The 19,691-nt window shown below is 47.6% G+C and overlaps 1 protein-coding gene across 1 annotated transcript; it reads right to left on the minus strand.

The window, feature by feature from the left end:
* Positions 1–2,227: 2,227 nt before the first annotated feature.
* Positions 2,228–18,970, minus strand: FAH (fumarylacetoacetate hydrolase). The gene is made up of 14 exons (XM_059824085.1): positions 18,869–18,970; positions 16,273–16,383; positions 15,513–15,634; positions 14,320–14,369; positions 12,774–12,864; positions 12,167–12,264; positions 11,854–11,906; positions 10,544–10,643; positions 9,716–9,846; positions 8,864–8,939; positions 8,227–8,273; positions 7,118–7,219; positions 6,014–6,131; positions 2,228–2,332 (listed from the first exon to the last, which is right to left on the minus strand). The coding sequence occupies exons 1-14, from the start codon at positions 18,947–18,949 to the stop codon at positions 2,253–2,255; spliced, it is 1,260 nt and encodes a 419-aa protein (XP_059680068.1). The 5' UTR covers positions 18,950–18,970; the 3' UTR covers positions 2,228–2,252.
* Positions 18,971–19,691: the final 721 nt, after the last annotated feature.

The following is a 19,691-nucleotide window of genomic DNA, read 5'->3' on the forward strand; positions in this document are numbered from 1 at the left end:
CCGCGGTTCTTCCTGGCTGCAAAATGTCTTGCGTCAAGGTCAAAGCCCATGAATACTGCCCCGACATCAGCCCTTGTCTCTCTGTGGGTGCACCCCTCTCCTCAGACACTGCATTTCCAACACATCAGATACGGCAAGGTGCAACATGGATGCTGCTTCTGCGGAGAAATTTCTCCACTGGATAAATGCTTTCCGTGTCTTCCTGCTGCTGCCAGGAGTAAAGCCAGGCTGTGCTCAGAGGACCTGCACGAGTTGTTTCTAATTCTAAGAGGGAAGGTGTCAACTTGTGGTTGTCCTTTGAGGTCAAAAGAGAGCACAAAACATCCTATAAATTGACAATCGAGTCAGCACACATTAAATAAATACCTGCCTCTTAGTTCAGCTCTGAGTTTCCACAAGAGCCTGAAGGGGAAATAGTTTTTCCCTGATAAACAACAATGAGCCACTGTTTTCCTGACCAGGTCATCCCTCCTGGTGATAGTGGAATGTCTTAGGCTAAAAATTTAAATTGATTTGGGGATGATCCTCCAAGTATCATTCTTTAAAAGGACTATTATTATTGCACGCTGGAAGAGAGCCCATTTCAGTGAACATGCCCCGTTAGAAGTGATTTATCTGCACTGCCACATTTTTTCATTAGTCTTCATTTCAAATTCATTTTTCTCTCCTTCATGGCCAAGAGGTTCACATTCCCGATCAGCACTGGGCGCTCCCCAGGATAACATCAAATACCCACATGGCCCACACCAGCAAAACTACCTGGCAGACCTCGGGAGGAGCAACGGGGCAGCCACGGGAAAGCAGCAGCCGACGCTCATCCTGCTGTTGCTGCACGAAGCCGGCAGCCTCATCAGGCTCTTCACTTTGAGGACCAAGCAAATATTTAACAAGTTCCCCTTGCACTGTACCAGAGTTCATTATCCGGTCTCCTGAGCTCCTTCAGTCAGTAATATCCTCTAATTGATGTGATTTGGCACTTGGCCATAGAGTTAAATTGATTTGTAGACCAGCGGGAGACAGCAGATGCCCTTTACACTTGAGAAAAGTGGCATGTGGCTTTGTTTACTGCCTGCTGCAAGGGGATGCCATGAGGAGAGATGCCTTTCAGGAGTGCAGGAAGGGGGTCTGCCTCCTCTGTGTCCTCTTACTGCCGCCCCTGCGAGGTGACAAGGTGTGACTGCCACCAGGGAGTGCCTGGGGATCACTCCAGCCATGAAGTTCACCCTCCCTCCTTGGCCCAGGGAAGCTGGGGCACAGGGTGAGAGCAATGGGGAATTCCCTTCTTTATAACCGGGGCAAGATGCATGAGGTATCTCCATGCTCTCTTTTGAGGGGTGCCCCAACACAGGCTCCCACCTCAGGGCTGGCATCGGTCTTTGTTCTGTGGCACGGGGAGTTGCCTCTGCTCGTGGAAGGGCAGGAGGAGTGGGGACAACCCGCCTGCTCCCGGGGCAAGGGGAGGGCGGCAGCTGCAGCCTGCTGGGCTTTATTTCCAGAACTCCTCGGTGCTGCGGTGCAAGGGTTGAACTCCAAAGCCTGCACAGATTTTCCTTCCAAGATGCGGGAGTTTAGTGCTGAGCCTTCGTGGTCATAGTCAGTTGTTTGGTGGTGGTTTGGCTTTTTTTTGTAGAGTACAATTTCTGTTTTCCCTATTTTAAAAGGTTGTTAGTTTGTCTAGTACTTTTTTGTTTTGCTTTCCTGTTGCTTTCAGTTGTATTGATTATCCCATTTGCAAATTGCTTTGTTACAAATTAGTTTAGGGAATACTCATGTAACTCTCCTTTACTCAGGATGGTCTACAAGTTTTTAGCACCCAGATGCACCTCGCCTTCAGGATTTTACCTCCAGCATATTAAGACTGTGAAAAAAAGAAGTCAGCATGCAATCATCTCAGCTGTTATCATCAACCTAGTACTCTGAATATTTAAGTTTGCTTGAAAACCTTTTTCTATAATCATGAAAAAAATATTAATATAGTGGAAAAGTTAAGAATCTCACTTACCATTTCAATCATTACAGGTCTCTTCCAACCTTAGTGATTCTGTGATCTTATTCCTAGAATTGTAAGCTAGCATTGAAATACTTTTCTTGTCGCACCAGAAAGCCACATTAATCTTTAAGATATTTATTGATAATTAAAAATAGTAAGATTCTAATCACTCATATAAAAATAATAAATCTGAATAAAGCAGCAGGACTGTTAGAGGTGGGGTGAGAGATCCTTCTCTTCGGATGTCACCTTACTCCAGTCATCATGGATCCGACAGGGCTGGAAGGATTTTTCCCGAGCACTGGCCAAATCCCACACGGAAGCCGTTGCCCTGGCAGTAACCTAGGGCCAGAAAACAGACAGCTTGTTCTGTAAGGACAGCAGTATTTTACCAGGAGTAAAAGCGAATAAAGGCATAAAGAGACCAAAACCGAGTGGAAACATTTCAGAAATACGAGGGGTCGAAAAAAGAACACCTGGAAGAGTTCAAGTAGCCCAGGAATACAAAAAAAGAAAAAAATGCAAGTTCAGTGACTTGATCAAAGAGCAAACAAGATGTGCAATATTTCTGTTTTCAAACCTAACCTGCAGCATCATCAGCCTAATGGGCAAGCTGATTCGCTGCCTGGCCCAGCCTTGCAATTCGTAAAATAAATCTGGATTCTCCTTCTGCAGCATTAGGACTGCTCTTGGGACATCGGGATGCTTATAGCCAGAAAGATGATAATTAAGCCCCCTGAAACAGCAGGACCTACCCTTGCAGAATCTGTTTCACTCACTAAAATCAAGTAGTTCAGTTCCGTGAGAAACTCAGCATCTGGCTCAAAATATTCATTTATCCTCTATTATATAAACAGGCATCGAAGGTCTGCTGACTGCTGCTGAAGTTACCGGCCTGTGACAACATCTCTAGCTACAGGACGATTCAATCTCTCCCCACTCCTGTGTGATGGGAGAGATGACATTAGGACGGAGCTGCCGCAGTGCCTCTTGCTGCCACGAGCCAGCCGAGCTGCTCCAGAAACCGCATCCATTAGCAAAGCTGCGGTTGAAGGAGGGGAGGGGACACAGCCAGGGGCTTCTGGCCCATCTCCGAAGACTATTCTGGGAAGAAACAGCTGAGGAGACCTACTGTAGCTCTTCGCTACAACAGCTGATCAAAGGAAGGACACAAGTGGCATGTGCTGTATTTTAAGGACTATTTCATAGTTAGAGATGGATTTTCCTAAAACAATGGAATACATCATCTTCCCTGCATGTGATAAAATCCAGCTGCATTTAAGAAGCCAAGAGGGAGCTGAACAGAACAGACCTTAACCCTAAATCCCAACCTTAGCACGGATCAGTGGAAACCTCCTCCGAGGAAGAGGAGGATGGGCAGGCTCATGCTGCAGGGTAGCCAAAGTTATTGCAGCATGAGGACAGACCCTGCCAGCTCTAACCCACAGCGCAACTCTCACAGCCGAGCTGAGATGAAGCTTTTCCAAGGACAGCGGTGTCTGTAAGTGCTTGTGTAACAGCCTGCCCACAGACACCATCCCCGTATCTGCCAGGTAATCCTCATTCGTAAGCAATACTTGAGTAAGACACTTGCTTTAAGGCTCAGCTCAGTTTCCATTTGTCTCATTAGGCTTCATTGCCAGCTTTCCTTTGAGCGCCGGCTTATTATTTCAGTCCAGTTTAGTTATCCCTGCTGTCAACCACAATTTAGAGCACTATGAAGGAGCAGCACATTTAACAAAGCAAGCTCTGTGCTGCCAGCAGCATCGGCCTGAGCAGAGTGCCAAGGAGCGACAGAGGGATTTTTGCAGCCGGCTGCAGTACACCATCAGCAAACCTTCCCTTGCAATGCTCCCTCCCCGAGACACACTTCTTGGGAAAAATGTATTTCTCTCATTTTATGTGTTAGGCCTCTGAAATAGCTCCCACAAGGGGAGCAAGAACACGAAGTTGAAATAGGAGACTAGAAATTATGGGTTGGGCACTTGGCAAGAGCTAATGGCACAGCCTTAGGAGAGGATGCAATAGCACTAGCCCTGCCTCAAGGGTGCCTTAAGGAACTGGACCTGCCATACCTCACTAAATAGGATCAGATCCCAAACTGTCCCAGCAGACAGCCCCAGCAGCACCTGGCTCTTGCGAATGGCGCGATGCCCTGATCACTACAATCACGAACTGTTGCTAGTGTAAAGTAGCACAGCAGACCGATTAACATGAGACTGTCCCACTGGGGCAACGGCACCTTGATGCGGGTTATCAACAACGTCACGGTGCCACCTTTAAAGATTAAAGACATTCAGGATTTAAAGTATTTATTTAACTAACATAGCTTGTTCTGGGCATGAAGAACATGGGTCATGGTCTAGTCCCATTTGTCCCTCAGCTGGCCACCTTGTGCCAGCAGCTCCCAAACGGCAAGGTGCTCATTGCCAATAAGGATGTCAGCATGTAATTCCAAAGGGACGTTCATAATACCCAACTGTACCCTAATTTAGGGCTCCTGGCAGAGTTACTGGAGGGACATCCGCAACTCTGGAGGGCAATGTGGTACTCTGAGTTGCTGGAGGAGTGTCTCTCTGCACTGACTGTATAGGGAGCCTATGGGGAGCAGTGTCAGATGCCTACATGTTGCAGCATGAGTTGGGTTGTTGGGAGGCTGAAGGATGTCAGAGGTATTGGACACTCCTTGGTTTCATCATCTACGGCTCTCTCCAGTACATCTCAATCTCCAGTTGTCTCAGCATCTTCCTCTGCAAAACTGGCAGCACCTCACCGAAACTTGATTTTCAAGGCTATTGCGTAGGCTGCCAGACGGGAGGCACTGGGGCTCCAGCTGCAGCACTACCAACACCGCTTATAGAGCCATCACTGGGAGACTGGAATACATCCCTTTTTTTTTTTCATCACAGAAAAGTTCTTGGGTTTTGCTGAAAATGAGACATTTTAGACTATTTTGGCAAAAATCCTGGAAGTCCTGGTTGGATTAAGCAGGCACAAGTATGTGAACACATACAAGCACCACACCGTCATGTCCTTCAGGTTGCTGCACAGGCATTAGTCACTCACATTTTCTCTTCCCTAAGTCACATTTGTAAGTGTTTTCTCATCGCCTGAGCCATTTTGTTCTCCGTGCAGACTGTCTCTGATCACATCAGCATGATGGAGTTGCTCAGAGCCAGGTGTGGCACAGGCTGGGTCTCATCTGATGATGCACAACATCCCACAAGACATTCTCTAAAAATTCAGTAGGCAACGTAGCAAATACATACGCAGGCTTGAATCAAAAGTTTCTCATGGCTGTTCTTGCCAAATATTTGCCATCTCAAAGCCATAAAATGGTTGACAAGATGAGAAGAAAGGAAAAAATAGATTCGTTTTGCACTAGTCTTTGGATTAAAAAGAAGTAGGAGTGGGATTTAGATCGCAAAACACCGTGGTATATTTTAATTCATAAAATCCTTAGTTTATCAAGATGAAAATTAAAACCATGGCCCAGCATGAAACAGCTCTCAAGCACAGCCCTTTTCAGAGGGGAGCTGGTCAGCTGTTCTAGCAGGCTTCATGCCGTTTCCCACATACTTGATTTGCAACACGCTTCATTGAGTATGCCTATGTTACAGACGAATTGTTATTTGCAAAATAACTTTTTTCAGCATTTGCCAAGCTCTGCTCCACGTGCAAACTTGGCCTGTGGAGGCAACAATACATCAACTGCTTCTAGTCCCAGGATATTTTCACCCACAAAGGCAAACCTCCCCCCATCGTCCCCTTAGCACTCACGCACAGGCATAGCAAGAACATTAAGTGCTTAGCAAAGCAAATCATCTAATCCAGAAAGTATTTATTGCAGGGAAATTTCTATCCACCTGCTTTTGCCTCCCGACAGGTAGGATGGAAACAACTGTGCTTGCCTGGCAGGTATGTACAGAATAGCCCATCTCCCTGCCCGGCGCTTACACTACTGGGATCCATCTATGGAAACACGTCCTTAGTGCAGTGTAAGAGCAGTTGTTTGGCCATTACCTGTCAAAATGATTTCATCTCCATCCTGCAGGAATTTACGAGACTGTCCACTGCCAAGAGGGATTTCTTTTGTTCCATTCCAGGACAGCTCCAGCATGGAGCCGAAGCTCTCCGGCTCCTGCAGCAAGAGTTCATGAACAAATAAACAACTTTTTAGTATCTGTCCTGCTGTTAAGCTACTTGCTGCTGGAAGTAGACACATAAGTACATTAGCTCTATAGAACAGAGTTTTGCTGTTGGTTTAATTCATTGATACATTGGCTTGTCTTCCTGCCTTTGCATTTTAGTTACTTGCTCGCTATAAGCAATCACGCTTACAGCCATCATCGTATGTTTAACACGGTGCTAAACCCTGTAAAAGTAGTTTGGGTCTGCTACAGCAAGAATGGAATCAAATCAAGGGCACTTCTACAAAGCCAGTGCTTTTACGTAGTCACGTTTTGGATTTTTATTTACATTTTGTTCTTCAGAAGACCAAATCTGGTGAACGTTTGTAAGTCTTTAACGTCAATCTGCAGTACAATAGTTTGAAGGAAGCAAAAAGCACTTCAGAAATGCTCAAAATGGAAGTGTAAGTATCCCAGCTTGGAAACAGCTTACCTGAGGCTGTCTTTCAGACAGCATGAACAGGATTTATATTTGATGTTTCAGAATGTGCAAGTTACCCATATATTGCAACACCTGTCCATATGGTAGTTCAAGGGGAGTAAGAGCTTGTGGAGTTAGCTCCAAATATGTAATATTAGGGAAATTAAAAGTTATACCCACGCACCTTTTACATTCTTCTCAGAAATAAAAAAGCTGCATTTCGTAGAGCATAAATGTGGATGCTTGTGCACAGAAATTAATTTGCATCTGCAGTAAAATAGTTCTTAGGGAAAGGAGTACAGGAGAGATTAAAACCCCAAAACCAATAACAACAGAAAACACATCACATCTCAGTGCGATTTCGGGGCTACCGAAGTATCAGCCCAAGTGCCTAGGAAAGAACTGCAGATGTTTTCATGGCTGCTCAAATCAAACAGGGCTTAGACCCAAAGCCCTGCTCAGCCAGTTTTGGATTGCTGACCAGTTCTCAGTGACTGCCGTTATTTAAACACTTACGGGTCCGCTGATGGTGCCGGAGGCCAGGAGATCTCCAGGTCTGAGGTTGCACCCGTTGATTGAGTGATGAGCCAGCTGCTGTTTCATGGTCCAGTACATGTGCTGGAGGAAGGAGGAAGAGGAGGCTAAAGCAATGAAGGACAAACCTCTCTGGCGTGCCATTAGGCTATGCAGAACGTATTGCATCCTTGGGATGATGCTGGTAAGACTGTCCCTAAAGAAAAGTTTCCTTATTTAATCAGGAACCTTCAGCAGCCTAAAAGCAACCTCCACAGTTACTTATTGCTGCAGTCTCAGTAGTTACTGTGGCCTGGCTGACTGCTTTCTAAATGATGACCAGGAGCTGCTATGTGCATATAAAACACATACTTTAACATTCAATTTAGTCCCTTAAAATTTCTCTTCTTTCAGCTGGATGTCATTTCTCCCCTTCTTCCTCTCTAAGGCCAGCACTGCTGACCCAGGATCCATGATTAAATCCAGTATTTTAATGGCTTTGCAGAAAAATCTCCTTATTACTGATTTGCTGACTTAAGTCTCCTTATTACTGATTTGCTGATTTACTGATTAAGTTAATTACTATGCATAGAACAAAATGTGAATATAAAATTGATTGAAAAATCCTGCAGCTGGTACATATACCTCCTGGCTTCAATCAGCCTGTCGAGGCAGAGCCACCACGCTGCCCGCGAGGGGCAGGGGCAGACCCGGGCTCGGAGCCGTGTGGCAGCAGCGAGTGCATCTAAATTACCATCTGCGACTGCAAAGCTGAATTGCACCTCAGAATGGCAAGAGGCAATTCCCTTTGCCTGCGAGTCCTCCGCTCTCACTGCTCCCTGCCAAATGGGCACACAACTTACGATGCTCTGAGCACCCTGAACAGAGCAGCGGAAAGAGCTGCCTCTTCTTCAGTGCTCAAGCATTCAGGTGTTTCCATCTCAGCAGGGGTGAACTATCGCCACCCTCCACTCTTTTCCCTCTATTCCCCATGCACACACGCACCAGGTCTCATCTTCAGCTAATGCAAAAATCAGTGTTTGAAATTGCCTAAGGCTGGAGCTGATGGCATCAGCAAGATTTCAAACAAATAAAAGATACCTGAGTCTTACCTTGAAATTGGATCTGCATATAGTAGTCGGCATGCTCATTCCTTCTCCTGCAGAAAATAAAAAATAAGAAACAGGGAAGCAATTTGTTTGTGTTGGATGAATGGTGTTGGAGTCTTTTGATTTTACAGATGGATGGAGACTTCTTTTATCACTGTAATCCCTAGCAAGAAACAAGTAATAACGTTTTCTATTGGTATGAAGACCAGCATTTCATAGAAAATAAGTGTGTGGATGGCACCGGGGTAGCATCAAGCTGTCCATTTCCTACTCTCTGCTCTACTACAGGGGCATCACCTGGACCTACCAGTCAGCAGGGTCATGAGCTGGGGGTCTGAGCTGGGTTAACATCTGAATCCCACATACATCTGCTCTTTCCATGCCCTGCTTACCCCTGCCCATGCAGGCAGACCCCACAGGGACCTTCCTCATCATCAGCTGATCATCTGGGAGGCATTCGCTCCATGACATGTTGCTGCACGGCCATGAAGAGCTTTGCCTCATTCTCTGACAGAGGCAACCTGGGCAAAGATGGAAAAGGAGGACCGCAGAGCCAAGAGCAAATTATCTGAACTACGTGGTGGTTCTGCATTCCTTAATTGGTAATTTCAGCTTTATAACCCACTCAGCATTGCCGTACCTTTAATAGCAACAAAGAGCTTGATGTCGAAAGTGTAGGGCTCTTTATCTTGAAGGTAGGGCAGCGGCTTGGGATCCTAAAAGCATAAAAGGCATCACAGTCTAAACAAACAGCAAGGAAAAATTCCACGAGCCATCCCAGTGACTTTTTGTTTAAGCAGGCTATGCTGCACACCCCATTTACTTCACCGTTGTTACTGCTCAGATTATTGCTTTGCCTGCTCTCACGCACACGCTTTTAAAGGTCTTTCTGAACGGATGTGATATCCATGTAATCTGATTTCTTTTTCTGCACATGGGCTCCAAAAGCCCTCTCCATCATTATGGCATGGATGTTAATCCAAAACAAATACAGTGCTAGCACACCTTTGCTCTGTGCCTGCACAGAGAAGATGGTGAGTTCTCTGCAAGACTCTTCATTATCTTTTTCAATTTTAACTGGAGATCTACATAATGCAGACAACTAGAAATGCTTGAACAAGGTGTTTTGGCTTGAGTCCACTCTCTCTCCACTGCTTGCTGGATGCTAAGTGCTACCAAACGCTAACAAGAAGCTCTCTGATCAGTTTTTTTTCCAGGTGTTTTAAAAGAGATGATTTTTCTGCCCTGCTCAAGCAATCAGGATGACAGCTCATGGCACCATGTGCCAGCACCAGTGACATCAATGGGCATTTGAACTCAGAGGGCCCAGGGTGCCTTCATATATTTGGAAGCAGGGTCACACTTGCAAACTCTAGGAAGAAAGTGCTCGGCATTGATACAGCTCAGTGTTTTCTACTGATGGGACCTACCAGTTCTCCTGAGATTTTCCTAGCACTGCTTTTCCTTTATTTCAACCCTTTCTCTTGCTAACCTGGACAGGGTTTGGCAACACGAATGGCATGAGAGCTTCCATGGTAACAACCCAAGGAGAGATGGTTGTGCCAAAGCTCTTGCTCAGGAACGGACCCAGAGGAACGTATTCCCATTTCTGGATGTCACGGGCTAGGAAGAGAAAATTCAAAGCAATGCTGTTAAAAATATCCTAGGAGTTGCACTGCCATCAAACCTGTGAGAGAGCAACATGGATCGGAAATATTATCACCACCCTTTTCTAGCCATTGTTCCCAAACCCTGATTTAAATCCAGCCCTTTCAGACCCTCAAATCAATTTTCTTAGACCAGCTAGATTAGGACGAAAAGTCAGCAATAAGTAAAACAAGTCAGGCCACCCCCATAGAACCAGTATTTTTATCCCCAGTTTAGTTAATGCTTTTACACCCAGCTAATGGTCCGTGCCAGTCACAGAGCCAATTTCAACTAGTTAAATCTATGCAGAGACTGAGGGATTTGTGATTGCCAAATCCTTTTCCTACTCCTGACACAGAAATCAATCCTCTGTTGGAATCACCATCCTTAGGGCTGCTCCATCTCTGCCCAGAAGAAACTAGACTGATATTAGCTCTTTCATAAGTAAATAAATCTTCATTAGGCAGCAATTTCTGGTTCTACTGATTGATCGAAGATGGATTGAGATAGAGCCTGAGAAATGCAGACAGCATTTCATTTTCATCCCTTTCAACCATACCCAGTGATTTCAATGATCACTATTCTACTATTAAAATATATAATTTATCCCTATCTAAAATTTCCCGTGACGCTGTAACCCCCTCTCCAGGCAGACTCCCACAGCACAGATTACCGCTCCAGTCATTCATAAGGACCATCCCAAAGATGTGCTCTTGGGCTCTGCTGATAGGAATCGGCTCCCCATACTTGTTTCCAGGACCTACAAAGAACGCCTGAAATTGAAAAGTCATTAAACAAGGGCAGGACTGTGTCAAAGCGCAGGAGCAAAAATGGTTCTTCCCAATCACAATCTGGATGCAGAACAGGTTTGCCCACTGAAGTGACTCTGTTTGCTGCAGACAGTGAACAGGAAGGAGTTTAAAGTCATCTGAGGGGATGCTGAACATGGCTGGAGCCTGTCATGACAGTGGGGAAGAGGAGGCAGGTGGAGAACTGTGCCCACTAAGTAAAACAGGTCACGAACTGGGTGCCTGCGCTTGCTCCCTTAGAAAACGTACAGCCTGAGCACTTGGTGCAGAAATCTACAGGGAGTCTCAGCGGTCTCTTCCCGCCAACAATATGGAAGCTTTTTCTTCCAAAGCCTTCATCAGTCTAAATCCGCTCTCACAGCAGCCAGCAGTAAAATTCAGGCTGCAAAGCACAGTATGGCAGCACTTTGTGTATCCCACTTTATGGGACTGCCTCCTACTTTATAGCATTGATCTGCAAAGCATACAGTATTAAAGGCTTTCAGTCCATTTTTAGTACCATTTCCCTTAATATTAGACTTCTACGGTTTTTTTTTAAAGGGGAGAGATGGGGAATAAATCATGTAAAAGTGATATAAATCATATAAATCATAATGAACAATCCTATAAAACTCTCCCTTCTGGACCACACTAAGCTACAAGAAGATGCACCTTCCAAGGATGTTTTGTTACAAGACCCCCAGCACAGGTTTCATCTTTCCAGCCAGAAGGTTGAGGAGTTTGGATTGCGCTCCCAAGAACTCACGGCTTCCTCTGCTCTAGACTCAGGGCGCAGACAGTCTGGACTTCCAAAATCCCCAGTCTCCATTAAAAGATCCTGGCTGCAGTGCAGAGGTAACTGCTAACCAGATAACAGGCTATGGTGTCTGATAAAAAGAATTATGCCTGCCTGCTTCCAGACTGCTGCACCGGTGCTCGGATTTGGCCAGACGACTGTTTCCAGCCTGAAAGCTGCATTAGCAAACCACTCAATGAGCTAATGTACCCTGCAACTTGTCAGAAGGGAAGGTTTCCCCCACAGAAATCTTTATTGCCTGCTGCACAGACTGCTCAGAGGGAAACACAGGAATGGACCTTACCAGACATTCATTTTAGAAGACGCTAAACCTGCCTTTTCTTCCCTGTTTCTATTTTAATGTTTTTCAAGTGGTAGGGAAAAAAAGCCCTATCTTACCATCTCTAACTCGATATCCAGACGCTTACAAGCACCAAACACTGGAGGTTTATCTGTGGGTGGAAGAAAGAGTATTTTATGACAGGGAGGCAGGTAGGGAAATAAAAGTAACAGCCAGAACAGCAGCTGATCCTGCCTGGCTCGCAAACACAGGATGGACTTAACTCAGGGCTTTCTCTTGCCCTGACCCCAGGCTGGGCTTTAGACAAGGCATCCCAGACCCTTCCTCTCTACTATTCCATGTTGTGGAAGAAAAACAAAAAAAAAAATAAAAAAAATAAGAAGCCACATTAAAAGCCTACCATGGACTCACCATTGTCAGGTCTCATTTGCCCCACAGGTCTCCGGATGGGCGTCCCAGACACCACAACGGATGATGCCCGGCCGTGATAACCGACAGGCAAGTGCAGCCTTGTGAAAGAGCATCACAGAGCGCGGGTTAGCTGTGTAACCATCGCCATCCAGAGCAGCTTTTCGGGGTAGAAGCACCATGAGGGTGCGAGGTACAAGGAGAGAGCTCTGCATAGATGGGCACGGACACTTGCACCTTACTTGCTCTGAGATAAAGATGTGAACAAACTATAACCCAAAGCCATGTGGCTGTGTTAATGCACTTCTGTGCCACCGCTCTGCTTAATTCCTTGGAGCTTAAACTGTGCTTTCTTGTCACTCGGCAAAAACCAATTTCTTGGGTAAATCTGCCTTTGAACCAGCTGTCTGCATTGTAATCAGTGCGGCTGCTGTGATGAAACGCAGCGCAGACTTGGCTAAGGCTGGGGAAATGTGGGTTTCAGTTCTGCTGCCGAACTCTTGACAGTACAGATTCTTATCCGCTACGAACTGAAACCAGTATTTTGCTGAAAGACTGCTCAGATCTTTAAAAAATGATATATCCCCAGAGAAAAACCTGAAGTACCCACCAGTTAGGCATCAAAGCATTCTCCTTCCCCCTGAACATGATCCCAACGTTTGTGGCATGTTGGCGTGAAGAATAGAAGTCGGTGTAATCTCCTGCGTGAAAAGAAACCCATAAAACAGGGATCAGTGGTAGGAAAGTCCCTCATCTGCTGGGGCTGAAGCGTGCTGTCCGCCGCTGGCAGCCAGCAGAAAAGCAGACAGCGAGCGCTGAGCAGAGGCGGGTGGCAACCTTTAATATTAGCAGGGGGATGCAATCGGTAGCAGAAAGCGGGGATTAACGGTTCACCTAGAAACTATGCGTACAAAGCCGGCCTGTTCTTGGCGGCCAGCGGTGGGGAAGAGGGGCAGGCGCGGGACCGCCCCGCCCTGCGCGGGGCCAGCCCCGCCCCGCCCCGCCCCGCCCCGCCCCGCCCCGCCCCGCCCCGCCCCGCCGGGGGCCGCGGCGCACCGCCCCGGCTCATAGCAGGACATCTGCTGCCCTCTGGTGCCATCCCCGGCGAACAGCGCCGTGGGGAAAGCTGGGCGGGGGAGCGGGCATCCACCTCACCCTCGGGTGTCCTGCAGGCTCGGGAAGTTATGGCGCAGCCCCAGCCGAGGAGGCAGCCAGGGCTTGCTCTCAGGACGAGCGTGAGTCGTGCACAGGACAGTGCATGTGTCAGTGTGGTGGAAACCTAAATAACTCGCGTCATACAGCCAACGTCACACTGCCAGGGCAGCGCTCTCGCTCACAGCGCTCACAAGTGCCGGGAGCCAGCAATTTTTTGACAAGACATAGTCAGCCTGAAACTATTTGCAGGAAGGTGTCACATCTATGGAAACCCATCACGGTTCCTCTGGGCCAGGCTAGAGTGTGTCCCAAGCCAGGGCTGGACCGCACGGGAGCCAAAAGCCCAGCAGCAACAGGGCTTGGCTGGGAAACGGGCAAGTTCACGTCCCTGCTCCTGTGGAGGCCACATCCCTCCAGTGACTTTGATCAAGTTGGTTTGGGTCCAAATATAAACTTCTGTTCAAAACGGGAAAATGTTTATATCTCTATATGGTTACACTGACTCCAAAGCAGTCCATGGCTTCACAGGAGTGGAGGTAAAATTTGGGATGCAGAGTAATAGGCTGGGAGCGAAGACTCGTGCTTGTTTATGAGGCTATGCCGGAGCATCTGCCTTGCAAAACTTTGGAAGATCTGAATTATTTTCTGATGGGAAATGGGGAAAATGTTGGAAACTGAACAAGTGTTTCTTCCCTGGCTCTAGCCACAAAGGCCTTTGGTGATGCCAATCTGATGACAAGAGTTATGTGGCACCAGACAACCCTGATTTAGTGAAAAATGCATCCAGGAAGTTTCTGGCTGCTATTGAGCTTCCCCGGGCTTTTATTCTTGTGCCACAGACAGCACCTACCTTTCATTATATACAATAATCTACTTCTGGCTCCTGCAAAACCCATTCCCTGTCACAGCTGTGATCTGTCTGAGCAAGCTGGAAATAAAGCAGCTTCTCGGGGCGGGAGCGAAGGGCAGCGCTGAGCAGCCCTCAGCCGCGGGAGACTCACCGATGCGGGCTGGCAGGTGCATCGTCGCAGAAGCCTGAGCTACAAACGCTCTGAAATGAAAAATGACGACTTCAGCTCTCAGAAAACTTGCAGCTCTTGCCTGCAAGTGGTTTATAAGCATGTAAGAGGCTGACTTTCTCACCCAGCTCCTTCCTTAATTTATTTTGCAAAGCCTTGCAGCAAAAAAACCTTGCAGAAAAAATAAGACAACTGCACAAGCTGCTGTTACTGGGATGGTTACAGCCAACGGGGCGAGCGGGAAGGGAGGCACGCTTGAGGCGAGCCGGCTGGTTTCCCGAGGGGCACAGAGGAACACCCCGTGCCCACGCACACAGCTGAGCAGGTCACCACTGCCTCTGCTGTGTGGAAAGGACGGTTTTATGGGACGTGGCTCTCGGGGTGCCCTGTTCGAGCTGCTGGGCCTGCTCAGGGAGGTCTCTGTGTCAAGCAGCAATTCAACCCCTCTCCTGCATGCGTGTGCCTAAATCACGCCAGCAAGACAGGGGGGAATGGCTCCAGCTGGCTGCCAGGGCAGGCTCTTGCAGCATTTAAAGCATCACTCCGGACAAACAAGGTGTGTGATTAATGGACACACGCGTTTTCCATCAGCACAGCACGGAGCAGAGCACTGTCCTCCCCTCCCGCTCCTACACCAGCGCACTGCCCCGTATCTGAAGCCAGTTTGCGACAACAGATTCAGTTCTGGCAAAGCCAGGAGGTTTCTGAGGAGCAATCGGAGGGGTCTCCCCGTGTCAGAAGATGCTCCAGGCGAGACGGGCAGGGCAGCGCTGGGGGAGGTGGGAGAAGTGGCGTGGAGACCCTTGCAGCCCCGTCTTCACCGGAGGCCGTGGTGGAGGGGATGCGGTCGGAGCCAGCCTGGCCCCTCGCCTGCCCGGGCAGCCCAGCTCAGCCCTCCGCAGAGAGGCAGCAGGTCTGGGCACAGCCCAGGGCAGGGCTCAGTGTTCCCAGGGGCAGGGTGACACCCCAGGTCTGTGGGCAGTTAAAGGACTAATCAGAGACACAATTAAGAGAGGGAAGCGCTCAATATGCCCAAACCAGTTAATTCCCATGCAGGTGGCAGGTGGCCACGTTCAGACCTTCAGTCTTGGTGCCTTGGATCACCGAGTGATCTGGGTGATACAGGGCATGGCTGAAAGGTCACCACGCCCCAGAGCGACTCTCCGCTCCCTCACCTTCTCCGCAGCTCCGTGTTGTCCCTCAGAGCCGGCTCGCCAGCTGACAGCAGCTTCTGGAGGAAAGTCCTCGCCTCCGTCCACGCCGCCCGGCCCAGCCCCATGAAGGCGTTCAGGGTAGGCTGGCAGGCGACACAGAGAGGTGGGGTGGCAGGTAAAAGACCACGTTTTGCTTAACCTTCGCCTGCATGGAAGACGCCCTGCACTTTCATCCCGGAGCTGAATGCCCACGGGCCGGGGTTACGCGGCAGTGGCTGCCCAGATTGCCCATCCTCCCTGTTCATAACTGCCTGCACTCCCGTCCTCCCACCACAGGTCCTCTGAAGCAGGACCTGCTGCATGTTTGCATCATGCCCATCCTAAACACGCTACTCCAGACCTTAGCAGCTTTAATATCTCAACTAGCTGTAAGCAGAGGTCATCTGTATTTACCTTTACCCTTAACACAACCTCCCTGTCATTGAAATCCCATCTGATTCCTTGCCAGGAAGTGTCGAAGCAGGATTGAAGTAATGTTTAGGCTTTGTGTCAGACCCCTGCATTGCCAAAGTCTGATGAAACTTTCAGCGAAAATGTACTTTGGACCCCCGATGCCTCTGCTCTCCTTACCATTGCAGGTGTGATGAGTTTTCCCCATAAGCAGAGCCTGCCTGACAACACATTTTCAGTTCATGTTCATTATCTCACAAGTTGCTAAAATCCCTTATGGAATATTTCTAAAATGTGCATGGAAATTAGACCAACAGACTCTGATAAATACCTGGTCAAAGACATGCTGATGTTTGGCAAGAGCTGGTCCATTGAACAGATGTTTAATGACGCTGAGATCCAAAATCTGGTCTCCAATCGCTACCCCGAGCCTGTGTCTAGGCTGCAAAGCAACAAGCGGAGGTGGGGAAGAGAAGAAGAGTTTATGCTTGCACCCACAAATCCTCAAAAGAAGGCATGGGGAAGACAGTGACCACAGAGAATTCAATCCAGCAGGGACAAAGGCCTGATACGACAGCAATTGCCCGTTAAAAGCTAGTCGATGAGACTGGCTGCTGAAAAGTGTTAAGACCTAGAGGCAGAGCATCATTGCAGACTCCCTGCAGACCTTGAGGGGCGGGAGAGAGCCTTCTCCTCATCCCCATCTTTTGGGGGAAGGACAGGACAACAAGCAGAGGTTTCTTTCCCAGCTCCCTTTCCCCCAGGAGTATTTGCCCACTCTTCATTGATGACAAGCATTGCAGAATAAGCCCATACATCTGAAACACGCTGTGAAGCAGGAAAATGCTATTCCTCCTTCTACAGGCGGGGAACTGAAGCACAGACACGCTATGGGCAGGATTAATCTCATCCCTATAACCATGTAATTGGAGAGAAAAATAGGCATTTCTACACCACTGTTCCTCCCCAGAAGACAAAGGGTGCTCTGGAATCCACTGATGATACCGGGAACGCAGCACCTCTTGCTCACCCACATCATTTCTGTACCACATGGAATGAGGCTGCCCTACGTAATCCATCCTCATGCCATGCAAGGAGCCCACGACTTGCATGCAAACCCCAGTCTAGATCCTCACTGCCCGAACAGCTTCCCACACGTAGTAGACTGTGGCTACATTCGCCGGACAGATGCAAGCCAAGACACAAAGACCCCGTTCATCCGCCGCAGCTCCCGCAGGGCCGGTGCCAAGCGCGCGCGGAGCCGGCGGCGATGGCGGGGGAGCAGCACGGACGATCCCACTGCAGCTCTGCCGCAGCTGTACGGGGGGTTATAAAAATGCTGCAGCGTTCAAAGACAAATTTCAATTATTTGTGTCTTTAGGCAAATAAAGACAAACTAGTTACTGTCATCACGAAAACTAGCTTACCAAAAGGGAATAACCAGCTACGAAAATCCATGCTATTAAACCTATTTTTTAACCTTTACTTTCTAAACAAGATTCCAAATCTGATAATAAGTATGCATTCAGCAAACATTCCTGCAGAAGAAACTAAAGGTCATGTCAGGTTAATTTGTAACTGGGATAGTCAGGAATGACATCAGCTGCTTTAGCTTGAAATCATTAAAACATGGGGCTACTTTTAGAACATTATTTTCCTACATAACTTCCATAAGTCCTTGCCTGTCTTTTCATAGGGTTTGAGTGAAGATGTTTTCTTGAGAGGAGTTACTGGAAAAGGCAGAAAAATAATCCAAACTTGCTAGATAACACACACATCTAGGAAGAGATTAAATGAACCATCTCGGTTTTATCTTTGGAAAATACCACATCAGAAAACACAATCTTCCCTTTTCAATTCTTTTTTTTTTTAAACCTGCATGGATAAGACAAGACAGCAGAAACCAGGAGATAATCATGACGTTTCCGTGAGCAATGATAAATATATCCTCCACTTTTTCCTTCTGAGACGCAGCTCTTGACTTGTTTCCCTTTCTCCAGGAGACATCTCTGGGGTTCCATCCCATCAGGCACTCAGAGGTGTGAGGTTCAGCCTAGCTGGGCTCAGTTCTCATGAAAATGGGAACTGGGAGCTACCTCCTTGGAAGAAAAGGTTGAACCGTGTTTTCTTATGTGACCATAAAGTATCAGCCAGCCTGAAGCCGGCTCAATCTGTAGCCTGTGGGCACAGCTTTTAACGTAACACACTTCTACACGTTTAATGCATCGTTGCATCAATCTGTGCCCAATAAAACACAACGGGCCAGCTGCAAAGACAGAAATGAAACACATGTTTTGTGCCCTGGTTTAATACTTTTGCAGCCACCAAACAAACTCACCAGACAAACTCACTCACTTAACAGCCCAGAAGACAACACTCGCTTGCAAACGCGGTGTTTTCAATTCAGACTTCACTTTTCCCTTATGTCAGTTCATGTTGTGCAAGAGGGACTGGCTGCTACAGAATTAACAGTAGATTAAAATAAGCATTTAATGGGGCTTCTTAAGGGTGATGGTGTGATTACACTCAGTCACAAAAAAAACGAGGGATCGAGTTTAAAAAAAAAAAAAGTCAGTGCAAACTGTGCCGAGCCTCTACTAGTGAGTGAAAGGACCAAACGCAGATTTAATGATTTCACAAAAACAGTCAAAAAGACACAAAAACTACTGTATGTATTAGCCAAAGTACTTCTCGTAAGTATTAACACTTTTCATTTCTTTTGTGCAATTTTAAGGAAGCTGTCATGAAAATAACCACATTAAGAAAAAAGACAGTGCGGCAGCTACAGTTTTGCTGTCAAGTCAGGAAGCCGGTGCAAATGTCTCAGGCTGGGAAGTTTTCCTTTACCCCAGGCTGCCGGGAATTTCTGCTCTTATTCATAGCCTTGGAATTCCAACACCCCAAGGACAAAGTTTGCTGTTACTCACCTCCTCCTTAGTGGAGAAAACCCCATAGGGGAGATTTTGGAGAGGAAAATCTGAGTCCTTGTCTACCTGGATGAAAGACATGCTGAACACCGAGCAGTCCCTGCTTACGGACAAGAGCCCCCGCCTCCAGAGCTGCTAAGCGCCTTCCTAGGAGGAAGATCCTCTCCAGATGTTGTAACCCAGAGCACAGAAGCACCAAATCCCACCCTCCGTCCTCAGCCCCAAACCAATCGCAGATCCGTCTCCATCCCACCCCTCTGCCTGCTCCCTCCAGCAGCGGTTAATTAGTGCCAGAGGTTTGCCTGAGTCAGCGGCTCTTAACTGTTCCCAGCAAGGTGGGGACCTGTGGAGAAACAGGCTCTTCCTGCTGGAGAAACCCTCACGTGAAACGGAGACCTTCTTTTGACAGGTACATCGCTGCGGGTGGGGGATCCGAGAGCGGATCTAAGACCAGAGGTAACTCTGCTCATTTACCTTCTGAGGGGTTGCTTACGCCAGCACGATGGTGAAATGATTATGCCCACGCTGAGCAGTTCTTCCACCAGGAGCTCAGCAACCCTTGGGAAGTTGCACAACTCACACCTGAAACTGCACTTTGTGTGCTTTTTGGTTTTGTAATGCTGAACCTGACTGAGTCCTTCCATTTTCTCCAGGTAGTTCCAGCAGCTTAAAAACAGAGATATATGTACAACCAACCATAAAGAGAAGGGAAGCTGGTCTTTCTGCTCCCAGCCCCAGCTTTCTCCACCTGCAGGAGAAAATTCACCCATATTCAGGAGAAGTAGAAACCAATGAGGGAATATCCTTGAAATTAGAACTAAAT

Source organism: Gavia stellata, chromosome 13, assembly GCF_030936135.1.
Source record: "Gavia stellata isolate bGavSte3 chromosome 13, bGavSte3.hap2, whole genome shotgun sequence".
In the NCBI taxonomy this organism is placed as follows: Eukaryota; Metazoa; Chordata; class Aves; order Gaviiformes; family Gaviidae; genus Gavia; species Gavia stellata.

What these genes read in the sequence shown, in the direction of transcription:
- FAH (XM_059824085.1), bottom strand. Translation starts at nt 18,949, where the DNA reads ATGTCTTTCATCCAGGTAGACAAGGACTCAGATTTTCCTCTCCAAAAT. An exon ending in TTTTCTCCACTAAGGAGGAG is followed by an intron (nt 16,384 to 18,868) that starts GTGAGTAACAGC and finishes GTTGCTTTGCAG; the next exon opens with CCTAGACACAGGCTCGGGGT. An exon ending in TATGCAGATCCAATTTCAAG is followed by an intron (nt 7,220 to 8,226) that starts GTAAGACTCAGG and finishes TCCTTCCTCCAG; the next exon opens with CACATGTACTGGACCATGAA.